We start from the raw sequence: 16,216 nt of genomic DNA on the forward strand, positions 1-16,216 counted from the left end.
GGATTATTTCATCTCAGATTTGCAACAGAATCGATATAACCGATACTTAAAAATTTATCTTCGAAACGTTGCACAATGTTGCAAACATTCTTCAATGATTGCAGCTTCGAAGAAAAATCTTAACTATCAAACCTTGATCTTGAAATTAGTAAGCAAAACATTAGTTGTTTAATGAGTTTCCAAGATTTCAACAATATGTATTTCGAAACCGTTGCTTAACAACTGGAGGTGTAATTATTCATGACTCGCGAGGCAGAACAGTCGACTAATAAGTAACAATGGGAATCGAAGAACTCATCTGTTCTTAACAAAAAATAACCAAGGCATCGTTTTTTAATATACCAGGACGGAACGATTATTTCAGACTCTATACTTGAAATTGCACAATTCCTAAATATCGTTTATATCAAATTTTCTAATGCAATGATACGAATATGCATATCTTAATTAAAGGAAAAATCTACATTTTTAAAATGGATATAGACGATCAGTGTTTGGAAATTTAATGTTGAAAACATAGTTTTACCTGACTATTTCAGATTCTATACTTAAAATTGCACAATTCCTAAATTCTCGTTCATACTAAATTTTCTAATGCAATGATACGAATATGTATAATATATCTCATTTAAAGGAAAATCTAAATTTTTTAAATGGATATACATACAATCAGTGTTTGGAAATTTAATGTTGAGAACATAGTTTTACCTGACAGAGTCGCTTTTATTTATAATTAATAGCAGAAACTATTCTGATGACGTCATTTTTCCAAAAAATACTAACTCATCTATTCTTAATAAAAACTAAGCAAGGCATCGTTTTCCAATATACCAGGACGGAACGATTATTTCAGATTCTATACTTGAAATTGCACAATTCCTAAATTCTCGTTCATACTAAATTTTCTAATCCAATGATACGAATATGTATAATATATCTCAATTAAAGGAAAAATCTACATTTTTAAAATGGATATAGACGATCAGTGTTTGGAAATTTAATGTTGAAAACATAGTTTTACCTGACTATTTCAGATTCTATACTTAAAATTGCACAATTCCTAAATATCGTTCATACTAAATTTTCTAATGCAATTCATACTAAAGTTCATACTAAATTTTCTAGTGCAAGGAAAACCTACATTTTTAAAATGGATATACACAATCAGTGTTTGGAAATTTAATGTTGAGAACATAGTTTTACCTGACTATTTCAGATTCTATACATAAAATTGCAGAATTCCTAAATTTCATTCATATTAAATTTTTTAGTGCAATTCATGCTAAAGTTCATACTAAATTTTTTAGTGCAATTCATACTAAAATTCATACTAAATTTTCTAATGTAATTCATACTAAAGTTCATACTAAATTTTCTAATGTAATTCATACTAAAGTTCATACTAAATTTTTTAGTGCAATTCATACTAAAATTCATACTAAATTTTCTAATGTAATTCATACCAAAGTTCATACTAAATTTTCTAATGTAATTCATACTAAAGTTCATACTAAATTTTTTAGTGCAATTCATACTAAAATTCATACTAAATTTTCTAATGTAATTCATACTAAAGTTCATACTAAATTTTTTAGTGCAATTCATACTAAAGTTCATACTAAATTTTCTAATGTAATTCATACTAAAGTTCATACTAAATTTTTTAGTGCAATTCATACTAAAGTTCATACTAAATTTTTTAGTGCAATTCATACTAAAATTCATACTAAATTTTCTAATGTAATTCATACTAAAGTTCATACTAAATTTTCTAATGTAATTCATACTAAAGTTCATACTAAATTTTTTAGTGCAATTCATACTAAAATTCATACTAAATTTTCTAATGTAATTCATACCAAAGTTCATACTAAATTTTCTAATGTAATTCATACTAAAGTTCATACTAAATTTTTTAGTGCAATTCATACTAAAATTCATACTAAATTTTCTAATGTAATTCATACTAAAGTTCATACTAAATTTTTTAGTGCAATTCATACTAAAATTCATACTAAATTTTCTAATGTAATTCATAACAAAGTTCATACTAAATTTTCTAATGTAATTCATACTAAAGTTCATACTAAATTTTTTAGTGCAATTCATACTAAAATTCATACTAAATTTTCTAATGTAATTCATACTAAAGTTCATACTAAATTTTTTAGTGCAATTCGTACTAAAGTTCATACTAAATTTTCTAATGTAATTCATACTAAAGTTCATACTAAATTTTTTAGTGCAATTCATACTAAAGTTCATACTAAATTTTTTAGTGCAATTCATACTAAAATTCATACTAAATTTTCTAATGTAATTCATACTAAAGTTCATACTAAATTTTTTAGTGCAATTCATACTAAAATTCATACTAAATTTTCTAATGTAATTCATACTAAAGTTCATACTAAATTTTTTAGTGCAATTCGTACTAAAGTTCATACTAAATTTTCTAATGTAATTCATACCAAAGTTCATACTAAATTTTTTAGTGCAATTCATACTAAAGTTCATACCAAATTTTTTAGTGCAAGGAAAACCTACATTTTTAAAATGTAAATACACAATAAGTGTCTGTCAATTTAATATTGAGAACATAGTTTTACCTGACTATTTCAAATTCTATACTTAAAATTGCAGAATTCCTAAATATCATTTATATTAAATTTTCTAATGCAATGATACGAATATGATTAATATATCTCATTTAAAGGAAAACCTACATTTTTAAAATGTATATACACACAATCAGTGTCTGTAAATTTAATATTGAGAACCTAATTTTACCTTACTGAGTCGCTGAGCGTCTTAGGTCACATGCACCTTGTTGATTATTAGTGACCACAATTGAATTACCTATTGAAACTGATCATATTTAGAGCAATTGGTATACTTTAATGTCTTTTAATAAGTTTAAAACTTTTTTGCATCTATTTCTTGTAGGATCGTTAGTGAATTTTGTAGCTTATGTTAAATCCTCTTCGTGTTTATAATTAATAGTAGGAATTATTCTAATGACGTTATTTTTTCAAAAAATACTTCGCGAAAAACCTTCCAAGAGTCGAAAGAGCTGTCCGAAAATGGTTGAACGATCATCCTCGCGAGATAGAGCATAAAAAACTGGCTTGGATCAGCCGGATACGAACCGGATACAGAACGGCAGATTCATGATGCGCAACGGCCATCCGAGGTCGTGCAATTGTTCTCCGGAAACACATGCTACTGATCGCAGATACGGTGAAATATCGGCCGATGCATGCATCCTTTGACTTTTAAAGCGCCAAAGACGAGCATTCGATTTAGAAATTGTATAACGATCGGTTGCGTGGTAAAGGAACGAAACGAGGATGATACAGTTTGGGTAATCAAACTTGATTCGAACCAGTTCGATGACGAAATACGTGTACAAGACACATGGACATGGGTCCACGTATTCGCGTGCAACGAAATGGCCAAGGAATAAAGTAATCGATGAAATAAACTGCTACTGGAAGGCATCGGGATCCCGCGAAGCTACCTTCCATTGAATCAGCTGGTTCGACATGTTATAAATAGCCCAGAATCTTATTCTTGCAGCAATTCCCCGATACCACTTCCATACCTGGAATCCCGTGAACCAGTATTTCTTCTTTTTTTTTTTCCTTTCCTCCCTTTTTTTTTCGCTCTACGTGCACCGGTGATGCTGGGACGCACATCTGCACGCACACACGTGACCGAATGAAAGCGCATAGATGCGCGTCGAACGCATCTTTTGCACTCGTTTCTACAGGTCGGTGAAATTTCTACGATTTAGAGGGAAATGTACCATTTTTTTTGGTCGATAGGACGTCAACCCTTCGGGCGAACGACCCCCGATCCTCTCCATCTCGAGTCAATTAAACTGAGGATTATGCATTTTTGCAGAAAAATGTTATTAACCCTTTGGCACTCCGAATTATATTTGAATTTTGTTATCAGCAGCTCCCAACGCTTTTAAGTGTTTTAATTCAATCAAATATCAGTTTTATCTACACTATTGTTGTATTTTGTAATTTTGCAATGATATATCTTTGGTTTGAATTTGAAAAAATGTCGAATAGGACTCGATATAGGAGTGCAAAGGGTTAAACTGATAATACTGATGGGAGGAGCACGTGGTACCATCGATTAAATTTCTAATGTTAATTAAAACTAAGAATAGAATACGATATTTATTGGTGCTCAAAAAATTCCATACCTGGAAATTATAAACAGAAATAGAAATATCAAGTCTGCTATAAACGGTGAGCTTCACTTTTGGAAGATAATTAAATTAAATGAAATTTTGCCTCTCCTGCAATTTTAGATATACATTTAGATATTTTAGATAGACAAAGGGGTTGGTAGCTGAACACCCTGTATGTAGCTCGATCGTACCGAAGTAAACTAATATATTTTTGTCCTAAATTAAATTAAATTAAATTAAATTTTGCCTCTGCTACAATTTCGTCACTTTCAATTTTAAATATATAGATAGAGGGGTTGTGATAGCTGAACACCCTGTATGTAGCACGATCGTAACAAAATAACTATTATATTTTTGTCTTAAATTAAATTAAATGAAATTTCTGCCTCTGTTGCAATTTCGTCATTTTCAATTTTAGATATGAGACATGGAGGGGTTGTGGTAGCTGAACACCCTGTATGTAGCTCGATCGTATCAAAGTAAACTATTATATTTGTGTCCTAAATTAAATTAAGTTAAATGAAATTTTGCCTCTGTTACAATTTCAATTTTAGATATACATTTAGATATTTTAGACAGACAAAGGGGTTGGTAGCTGAACACCCTGTATATATCGTGGTCTTAACAAAGTAAATTAATATATTTTTGTCTTAAATTAAATTAAATGAAATTGCGCTTCTGCTACAATTTCCTCACTTTCAATTTTAGATATATAGATAGAGGGGTTGTGGTAGCTGAACACCCTGTATGTAGCACGATCGTAACAAAATAACTATTATATTTTTGTCTTAAATTAAATTAAATGAAATTTCTGCCTCTGTTGCAATTTCCTCACTTTCAAGTTTAGATATATAGATGGAGGGGTTGTGGTAGCTGGACACCCTGTATGTAGCTCGATCGTAACGAAGTAAACTATTATATTTTTGTCCTAAATTAAATTAAATGAAATTTTGCTTCTGCTGCAATTTCCCCACTTTCAATTTTAGATATAAGACATGGAGGGGTTGTGGTAGCTGAACACCCTGTATGTAGCTCGATCGTAACAAAGTAAACTAATATATTTCTGTTTTAAATTAAATTAAGTTAAATTAAATTTTGCCTCTGCTGCAATTTCAATTTTAGATATACATTTAGATATTTTAGATAGACAAAGGGGTTGGTAGCTGAACACTCTGTATATATCATGGTCTTAACAAAGTAAATTAATATATTTTTGTCTTAAATTAAATTGAATGAAATTTTGTCTCTGCTGCAATTTCCTCACTTTCAATTTTAAATATATACATAGAGGGGTAGTGGTAGCTGAACACCCTGTATGTAGATCGATCTTAATAAAGTAAACTAATATATTTTTGTCCTAAATTAAATTAAATTAAATTAAATTTTGCCTCTGCTACAATTTCGTCACTTTCAATTTTAAATATATAGATAGAGGGGTCGTGGTAGCTGAACACCCTGTATGTATCACGATCGTACCGAAGTAAATATATTTTAGTCTTAATTAATACATTTTTATTTCTATGTATATCCGAGAAACAGGATTCCTGTTTTGTGGGAAGCTTATTAAAGTTCTAATGGTATCTAAAAGAGGGTGCATCGGATACGCCTTACTAATGAGCCTAACTGTATTCGGAACAAATTCAGTTGGCCGCTCGAAGCTGCTCTGGCGCCATCCCCGCCGCGTCTACGGGCTACCTTGTCACTATAACTTTTATCTCTCCGCGCAAAACCTGTTTCATAACGTATTAACATGAACGTTTCTCAATCAGATCGGATTATGCGCGCCGTGGCCACGAATCAGTTAAAACGAACGTGCCCCGTAACTTATTCCAAATATAAATACAATGATACCGTACGATACAGAGACGTTTAGGCAAACATACAGGGTGCCCCCGACTCAAACATCTTCGAAATCATAAATTCGAAACACTCTGCTAAAAGTTGTCTGCCACGAGCACGATCAACGTTAATCTCGCGAAAGTCATCGGAAACCAGACGCGTCCTTATCAACCTATCTTTATTCGCGACCACCCTATATACGCATAAAGATAAAGTCACTTTTATCGAAGCAGTAAAAACCCTTGGAGCTTGAGATCGTAAAACCGGGGAACGTTCGATGAAAATTCTTTTTTTTCCCCCTGCGAATACCATTAAATGGTCAAAACGATGGGATGTACGTATATTTGCTGCTCATGGGTCTTTTTCGTTGTCGTTTAAACGGTTGTTCGAAGTTGAATGTTATCGAGAGGTCGTTATATTTAGGTTCGTTTCTTTTATTTTTTCCAGGCGTACATTTCCTGCGCGTTAGGCGTGCACAGAGTGGGCTATGTGATGATCTGCTTCGGTGTGGTGAACGCTGCCTGCTCCCTGGTCTTCGGATCAGTAATGAAATTCGTCGGGAGACAGCCGCTTATGGCGCTGGGCGCCATCGTCCACGCTAGTCTTGTCGTCGTGCTGCTTCACTGGAAACCGCACCCCGCGAACCCTTATGTTTTTTACACTGTTTCCGGCCTGTGGGGAGTCGGAGACGCGGTATGGCAGACGCAGGTTAATGGTACGTATGTAGGATTTAACGAAAAAGAATTGTATTTGGAACAATTGTACAAATAATATAACTAAATGAACGAATTTGAAACACAACAAACACACAATCTTTTTACACAAATCAAAATCTCATTAATTATCCACACGAATTCAAATCACGTCTGTCTCTTTCAATCACTCGTTACTCTCTGCCCGTTGTCTCGCTGTCCCTGGCAACCCCTTCTTTTTTAACAAAACACTCTCAACCCTTTTGCACATAACTTAACATTACTCCAAACTACAGCGTGACACAAACATTCAACACAATTATCCTACACGTATTTTAAAAAAATATCTCCTTCGAAAGATTACCAGTTTCAATCGATCCTCGAACACATTTTGGACGAAGAAATATCATTCTCCGTTTAATCCATATTACGTTCAATTTGCTAGATTTTTCATTTTCCCGGATCGAGTTAGCTTTCCAACATTAAAAGTTTTAACCCTCGACCGCGATAAGGTGGCACAGTTATTGCACAACCGAATGAATATAGTCAATTTTAGCCTGATAAGGAAGGCAGGTGAATTATTCGTTCGACTAGATACGCTGTTGGGCACACGGTTGTTATGACTAATCGGATGGCACGGGTTTTTCCTTCGCTCTTTCAGTTAAAAATAAAGTATTATCTTTTAAACTATCGTATAATTTTATTTACGTTGCTTCTGTCAGACTTAATTCGCATCGTTAACGTAAACAGTGGCGGGAAATCGTTCGGGCCGTAAATCACCTTTTTTATTTCAAGATGGCGCTCGAGACTGGGTCCTTGTGTTAAATTATACGAGATCAGTTTCTCCGTAATCGTTCCATCGACTTCTACGAACACTCGATCCTTTTATAATTATTAAATATAAAATATCTTGGTATCGACGATATTTTACTATCGATAAAATGTTTTTATTCGAGTCTTGGGTTTTGAGAGAATCGACTTTGAAAGTTTATTGCGCATGCGTGGAATAGAGTACGACTTGGGACTTGCGCAGAAGTAGAAACAGTGGGTAGTGGACAGACATACCAGAGACAAATTTCTAAATTCAGTTATCTCGGGAACGAAGCCTCGAAAATCATGGAAGCAAAAGCTTTGTCAACCATTGAATTATATCACTTGGCGGGAAATCATTCGGGCCATAAATCACCTTTTTTATTTCAACTCACAAGATGGCGCTCGAGCCTGGGTCCTTGTGTTAAATTATTCGAGATCAGTTTCTCCGTAATCGTTCCATCGACTTCTACGAAAACTCGATCCTTTTATAATTATTGAATAGAGAATATCCTGCTATCGACGATATTTTAGTATCGATACAATGTTTTTATTCGAGACTTTTTGAGAGAATCGACTTTGAAAGTTTATTGCGCATGCGTGGAATAGAGTACGACTTGGGTCTTGCGCAGAAGTAGAAACAGTGGGTAGTGGACAGACATACCAGAGACAAATTTCTAAATTCAGTTATCTCGGGAACGAAGCCTCGAAAATCATGGAAGCAAACGCTTTGTCAACCATTGGATCATATCACTTTCTTAAAAAGTGTGTTAAACGCAGTCAAGATCGCGCACGACGAGCCAGTATCAATCGCATTTGACTCACTTTCACTGCATCTCGGTTACTGTTACTGTTACTGTCACTGTCCTCGCCCTTGCTCCCAAATGTATGCTTTCGATTTGCTACAACTTGCACAGTTCGCTATTAAATCACACGTAATTTGAATCGTCGACAAAAAACATAGAATTTTCATTTTTATGGAATACACAGAACTTCCCAGATCTCGCAACTTTTCCTCGAGAATCTTGTAAAATATCTTGGTATTTGAACCGTCATGTTGATGAACTACTCTGCTTTCCCAAGTTTGCTTCTTCTACATCCTTTTCGTCGCGTTTTGCCAACCCACTTTAAACTCGTACTTTCTCAATCTTCGATGATTTCCTTGTTCGACTTGGTGTGGTTTATGGCTCCTATTTTCAATTCTATTCCCGTCCTCGTGCATTCCTCAAAATCCTACGATTCGTTTAACCAGTCAGCGGTTTTATCCATTCCCATTTCCTATAACACTTAATCCCAGTCTTTTCCTCGTGGCTGGCAGCAAGTTTCTCGTTAGTATCTTCGAACGATTCATAAAGCAAAATTAAACATTCTGCACTTTCTTCGCTGCGTATGTTCAATATTCACCGACCAGGCAATTACAAAATACTCGACGACGACGCCAAAAATAAAAGTATTCCATAGCTGTTCAGCCATCGAATACAACACACGAATACTTTTAAGCACCCGACTCCCTACAGAATACAAATTAGCAAACGCCTTCGATCCAGTGACACTTTCGATCAGTGACAATAAACCGATAAAACGTTCTTCTTTTGGTCATCGAATCATCGAACGATCGCGGTTCGCCATTAAAATCCTTCCGTCGACTTTATCATCGTTCCTCTTCGACCCGCCTTTCCTACCTCGTCTTTTTCCATTTTCATCTTTCCAACTTTCTAAACACCACGTCTAGCGCGTATTCTTCCTGTCCAGCAGATTAATTACTGTTATTCGTCTTCGTTGATACCGTCGTTTCGTTGCTTTGTTTGTTCGTTCGTGTAATTTTTCTGTTTCGATCGCGGAGGGGGCCCCCCCTCGTTAACTGTACAATCCTCGCAATTTTGTTTTTCCGTATCCCACTAGGTGATTCTTGTAGAGCTCTGTTTCCTAAACACGAATGTGAAAATGGAATTGCACACCCTCAGTTTTCGAAAGACACGAGTTTTAGTGGAAACGTTCAATTTTGAGCAAAAACGAGGTATTGCGCGAAAATTAGAAACATCAGACAGTTCCACTTGATCTTAAAAGATGGAGGAGAGATTCCTGAATATGCTAACATCGATAGTTAGAATATTTTGTGCTTTTGAACGGTTGCAAATGATCGCCAAAGTTTGAAAAAGTGTCGAATTACGTAGTTTATACGCAACACCAAAAACGAGGTATTACACGAAAATTAGAAACATCAGACAGTTCCACTTGATCTTAAAAGATAGAGGAGAGATTCCTGAATACGCTAACATCGATAGTTAGAATATTTTCTATTTTTGAATGGTTGTAAATGATCGCCAAAGTTTGAAAAAGTGTCGAAGTACGTACTTTGTACGCAACACCAAAAACGAGGTATTACGCGAAAATTGGAAACATCAGACAGTTCCACTCGATCTTAAAAGATGGAGGAGAGATTCCTGAATATCCTAACATCGATAGTTATAATTAGACTGCGGATGTTTATGCATTTATGGGAAATTTTAATCCTCAAAAAACTACAGAACGCATTTAATATGCAAAAATATAAGAAATACTTAAAGTAAGATACGAATTATTATATTTAGAGGTTGAGACAGCCCTCTACGAAGCTTCTGTTTCATTCTATTAATAAAAATGTGAATTTGCATAAAGATCCGCAGTCTAATTAGAATATTTTGTGCATTTGAACGGTTGTAAATGATAATTACACTGTTCAACACAAATTTTGTTTTTCCGTACCCACTAGGTGATTCTTGTAGAGCTCTGTTTCCTAAACACGAATGTGAAAATGGAATTGCTCACCCTCAGTTTTCGAAAGACACGAGTTTTAGTGGAAACGTTCAATTTTGGGTAAAAACGAGGTATTGCGCGAAAATTGGAAACATCAGACAGTTCCACTTGATCTTAAAAGATAGAGGAGAGATTCCTGAATATGCTAACATCGATAGTTAGAATATTTTCTATTTTTGAACGGTTGCAGATGATCGCCAAAGTTTGAAAAAGTGTCGAAGTACGTAGTTTATACGCAACACCAAAAACGAGGTATTACGCGAAAATTGGAAACATCAGACAGTTCCACTTGATCTTAAAAGATAGAGGAGAGATTCCTGAATATGCTAACATCGATAATTAGAATATTTTGTACTTTTGTTTTTCAAACTTTGGCGATCATTTGCAACCGTTCAAAGGCACAAAATATTCTAACTATCGATGTTAGCATATTCAGGAATCTCTCCTCTATCTTTTGAGATTAAGTGGAACTGTCTGATGTTTTTAATTTTCGCGCAATACCTCGTTTTTTACCCAAAATTGAACGTTTTCACAAAAACTCGTGTTTTTCGAAAACTGAGGTCGATACAGCAAAATTCCGTTTGCAGATTTGTGTTTAGGGTACTGTAAGATTTCATATCTGGGTGGCTCGCATTGGTCATGCGTTCCTGCCGTTGCTACAACAGGACTATCTTGTTTAGCGACTTTGCACTGTCGGTTCTTCTTCGTTACATCATTATGTGTTTACCTTTCTCTGCGCGTCTACGACATTTTTGGCTTTTGTGTTATTAACACATTACCGACCGCTACCGATTGACCCTAGATTATATATATCTACTTTTTCTTGTACTTATAGGAATGTTAAATGAAACTTTGCGACAGTGGTTACTATATTGTTCTCTTTCTGTTATTATAGGGTAGTTAAATTTAGTGATATTTTTTATTTTCATGACAACCGATTAATAAGCTACCGGTCGGTAAAGCGTTGATCGGTAAAATGTCGATTAATAGGCTACCGGTCGGTAAAGTGTTAATAAATACACTTTTATTTTCCGAGCCTTCTAATTGAAACTGCCCCGTCCAAACAAGTACGAAGCTCTATAAGAATTACCCGGTGGATATTGAAAAGCAGAAAAGAAAATTTAATTTGTAGAACAGTGAAATCGAGGATATTTCTGTTGATTTAATTCGCCGTTCTGTTTCGTTTTGCAGGTCTGTACGGTACCCTGTTCAGGCGCAACAAGGAGGCCGCGTTCTCCAACTACAGATTATGGGAGAGCGCCGGTTTCGTGATAGCGTACGCGTACAGCACTCATCTGTGCGCGCGTATGAAGCTGTACGTGATGCTGACGGTGCTTATAATCGGCACAATTGGATACATCGTGGTGGAATTGCTGCACAGGCGCAAACAGAAAAGGCTGAAGGCGATCGCGGATGATCCAAAGGCAGCCCAGGCGGAGGCGAACCAGGTGGACGAGACGGACGACGAGAAGGACGATCTTGACGACGATATCATCATTACCCACCTATGAACGACGCACGCGCGACGACGAGTAATTTCATTGGTCGTCGGGCTCGATCGACTCTTCTCTTTTATTCTTCCTTATTGCTTCGCCGTAACGCGCGCAGTAACTTTCTACGACGCGACGTAGACGAGATCCGCTTTGGGAAAACTGCTGTCGAAGCGTGTTGTCGCTCGTTTGCAGGAAGCGTAAGGACGACACGCGTCGCGTGAAATTCTCATCGAACGCAACGTCCATCTTGGAGAACCAGACGCCAACCACCTCCGAACACCGTTCATTCTTTCGATCGTATAAATTTCTTCGTTCGATCGCGCCGCGACGCGTCTCGTCCTCGTTCGCGTCGAGAAGGTATGCATGTGGGCGCGGAGGTCATCCTGTTGAAACAACGACACCGATAGCCGCGGCTGGAAGAACGAAAGAAAGACACCGACTCGTGCTAAATGAACGAGGAACCGCGCGAATGGGACTCGTTTTTCCGCGAACGAACGAGCCCCGTTCGCGTCGCAAACATTCGAAACGACGATCGCCGATTGTTGGATGAAAAGGAATCGCTTGGCTTCGCGGATGGAACGATTTTGGGAAGGATAGTAACGAACGTTGACGTTCAGGAGAGACAAGGTACGCGAAGAAATGGTCGAATCGAACGAGTATCCGTGTGTATTCGTAAGACGCTGGTAGACGCTTCGTAGCAACTTGCCATTAAGTTTTATCGGAATTGTGTCTGAATTTTGTGATATGGATCGGGAGTTCCGAATGAACGGTTCGATCGCGGAATCCGCCTATCTTACGTGTGTATATATATTATATATGAATAGCAATTGTATATGTGGTTTGGAACGGATGTTCTTTTCGAACGCGTAATTCTGGTTCGTCGACGCGAGATACGATCTTGCGAGATGAAAAGGGAAACACAAGAGCCTACCGAATCGAACAGGAATCTGAAATTCCGTCACGAACGGCGGGAGGAAGGGAAAATTACGCGCTTCGTTACCTATTGTACAGTAGAACCTCGATAGTTGCAACCCCCCCGACGATCGCGCGAGGAATCTCGTTCGTTGCACCGCGTGTTGACAAAATGGAGGGCACCGGTCGCTCAGCAACCTGTGAAACCGGAGGTGGAAGGATATATAGACGTGATCGAAATTGATATACGGATCGCTGGTGAAATTTACGAAACCGTGGACCCGTTTTTGACGGTCAATTTTTTTAATCGTCGCACGTATTTAGTACAAATTTAGTTACAGCAATTGATTTCGCGCATAAAAGCGATAAAATATGTTTAGAGATAGGGCAAAGGTAGCTTATATAGCAAAAATCGAAATATAATTCATCCCGTTGCATTTAATCTGTCTCACGTCGGAAAAAATAACCCTGGAAATATGAAACGCTATATTTTATATGAGAAAGTTTTTTCAGGTACTTCTTATCGCCTCACCCTGTACATAATTATGAAAATCTTATTGATCGATGAGGTTTTTCCAATGAAAATGAAACCAAGCACGACTTGACTTATCTTCGACGCCTTGTTCGAATATTTCTAATCGATTAGGATACGAAAAGTGTGCATTACGGTTCATTTGTGAATGAAAAGTGGTTGACTCCGTTTCATGTAATTGTTTCGTGTGGTTGGGTAGTGTTGCATAGGTTTATTGAATTAGATACCTCGATAGTTGCACGAACTTTCAGCCCCGTTTTCCTGCAATTATCGAGATCCTTCTGTACCTTCGATTCGCGACTCTGATCAACTTCGTGGACGAATGGATAAACTCAAAACGAGTTTTTCAATTTTCATCGGTTCAAAGCCAGAGCTCGAAACGATTCCGGAAGGAAATTTTTTCTAATCGTTGTAGAAAAGTTCTGAGTCGAGACTGTCGCGAAGAACTTCTATTCTGAGCAACTGTTATTCGAATTAAAAGCTTAAAAGCTTGTTATTCGAAGAATCTAAACCAGTGTAACAGTTTTCAAGTTTCGAAAGCGGACTGGGTCTGCGATCGAAGCAGGGCTGTGCGCCTGCACGCTTCTTTAACCCTTTGCACTCCGAATTATACTTCAATTTTGTTACCAGCAGCTCCCAAACGCCTTCAAGTGTTTTATTTTTGGAACTTACCTGTTAAAATATCTGTTTTATTTACGCTGTTGTTGCATTTTGTAACTTTCAAGCGTACGATATCTCTTTGGACTTGACGAGGGAGCTTCTGAGATAAAAATTGATGTCGAATCACACTCGACATAGAAGTGCAAAGGGTTAAGAGGGGACCTCTATGTAGAAATCCGAAATTAAGTCGATTTTCAAGAATTATTTCGAAGAATAAAGAATTAATAAATATTTATAAGGTTTTGAGGACTATTTGGAATACACTTCGATTTTATTTTGCAATTTTTTTTGTTCAAATAAAGTGCAAAATGGCGGAGATACGGCACGATTTGCTAGAAGACGTCTTCTAAAACGGTGTACACTCTAGTGTCGGTTTTTATTATCCGAATCTGCCAAGCAACGAAATATGATTGGTAGACCGCGGATGTTTATGCATTTATGGGAAATTTTAATCCTGAAAAAACTATAGAACGCATTTAATATGCAAAAATATAAGAAATACTTAAAGTAAGATACGAATTATTATATTTAGGCTCTGCGAAGCTTCCGTTTCATTAATTCTATTAATAAAAATGTGAATTTGCATAAAGATCCGCAGTCTAATGATTAGTATATAACAATAGTAAATGGATGAACCGAAGATATCGAAAGAAAATTAAAAATTGGAGAAATGGCAGACCTCGGGAGCAAAAAGCTCAATATTTCACAGAAGACTTGTACTCGTTTATTGCATTAAAAATGATGTTTATTTCCGTGATTTTAACTTACTTTTAAGGTCATCCATGAGACATTACTACCATCAAAATGTGTATTAAATTTCAGTCGGATAAGTCGAGTAGTTTTTGAGTAATCGTGTACACCGTTTTAGAAGACGTCTTGCGACGCTTCTATCAAATCATGCTGTATCTCCGCCATTTTGCACTTTATTCGAACAAAAAAAATTGGAAAATGAAATTGAAGTATACTCGAAATAGTCCTCAAAACCTTACAAATATTTATCAATTCTTTATCCTTCGAAATAATTCTTGAAAATCGACTTAATTTCGAATTTCTACATAGAAGTCCTCCCTTAATCAACAAACTGAAAACGTCCAATCCGGCGTTGTTGATGGTCGACGAATCGCGGAGCGCGAGTAACAAGAAATTGTTTAAGGAATTTTGTCGAATGCTCTCGGGATCGACGGCGATTTTGCTTAAGAATTTCGAAAAGTGCAATCGTAACGGAAGAGCCTCGATCACGTTAAGAGGAATATCGAAAGATCACGACGCGTTTAGCAGTAGACGTAAAGAACATTGTAGTCGATAATTTAATAATAAGTAAATGCAACAAAATTAATTTTATAGATCACACACACACACACACCTTTGTTTCTTAGATCATAGAGGAAAGCATGCGTAACACGTAACGACGAACGCCTTTATTATCGTGAAAATGAAAATTCATTTAATCGGTTTCCATTATCGATGAACCGAGTCACGCGACATCGTTGTCTTAGAACGTAAGAATAGCTCCCAAAAAAAAAGAAGAAGAGTGGTATTCATTCTGTCACGAATACGTTAAATCAGTATTTGTTACCCCCCCTCTCCGATCGAATTGTATTACGCCGTTAGTTTTTACGATTCCTCGACGATTATGTATGATGAACATACTAACATATTGTATTGTAACAGCGTCTCTCTCTCTCCCCCCCCCTCAGCAATATGTATTCCGTCCACCAATCGATTAGATTGCTCAAGAATCTTAAACGTAAGATTAGAGTACCGAATAAAAAACGTATGTGTCGCACTTACATTTCTCTCTGTTTTTTTTTTCTTTTTTTTTTTTACTACGTTGTTGTTTCGACGAAGCTGAAAATGTACCGTTTCGTGAAAACGTTTGTCTTCCATCGGATGGCTCGATTTCTATTGTTAACCTGTTTTCTTTTGATAGTTCAATAGACGTAGAAAATGGACCAGAGACACGTGTTTCTTTATCCCCCCTCCAAGGAAAAATAATCCGTACAAAAATGGATACTCGCAATACGGTATTGTCTCGATAACTGGCTCCGTGCGAGCGACAGTTAGCGAGGTAGACGGATATTCCAAGAATTCTCCGTCTATGCTCTTCACGAGAACGAGAAACAGTGAGAGCGAGTGAGATGAATTAAGTGGCGGGGATAAAGTTCGCGCACCTAACGAGACAGAAACCGCGACAATTAACGAGGCACCGTGTACCGTACTCTAGTATTTTTTACAACTGTGTAAGGACAATGTGCACTGTGTTCTTCGTTTTCGA

The 16,216-nt window shown here is 36.5% G+C and overlaps 1 protein-coding gene across 1 annotated transcript in view; it reads left to right on the forward strand.

Annotated features, from left to right (window-relative positions):
* Nucleotides 1–13,975, forward strand: part of LOC122404513 (UNC93-like protein) — a 79,776-nt gene extending 65,801 nt beyond the window's left edge. The window contains exons 5-6 of the mRNA XM_043408536.1: nt 6,494–6,761; nt 11,536–13,975. Of these exons, the coding sequence (XP_043264471.1) occupies nt 6,494–6,761; nt 11,536–11,855 (588 nt within the window). The 3' untranslated portion in view covers nt 11,856–13,975. The remainder of the gene's footprint in view (nt 1–6,493; nt 6,762–11,535) is intronic.
* The last annotated feature ends 2,241 nt before the right edge of the window (nt 13,976–16,216 follow it).

Source organism: Colletes gigas, unplaced genomic scaffold, assembly GCF_013123115.1.
Source record: "Colletes gigas isolate AHSC1104 unplaced genomic scaffold, ASM1312311v1 Colletes_gigas_Sc00003, whole genome shotgun sequence".
NCBI classification, from domain to species: domain Eukaryota; kingdom Metazoa; phylum Arthropoda; class Insecta; order Hymenoptera; family Colletidae; genus Colletes; species Colletes gigas.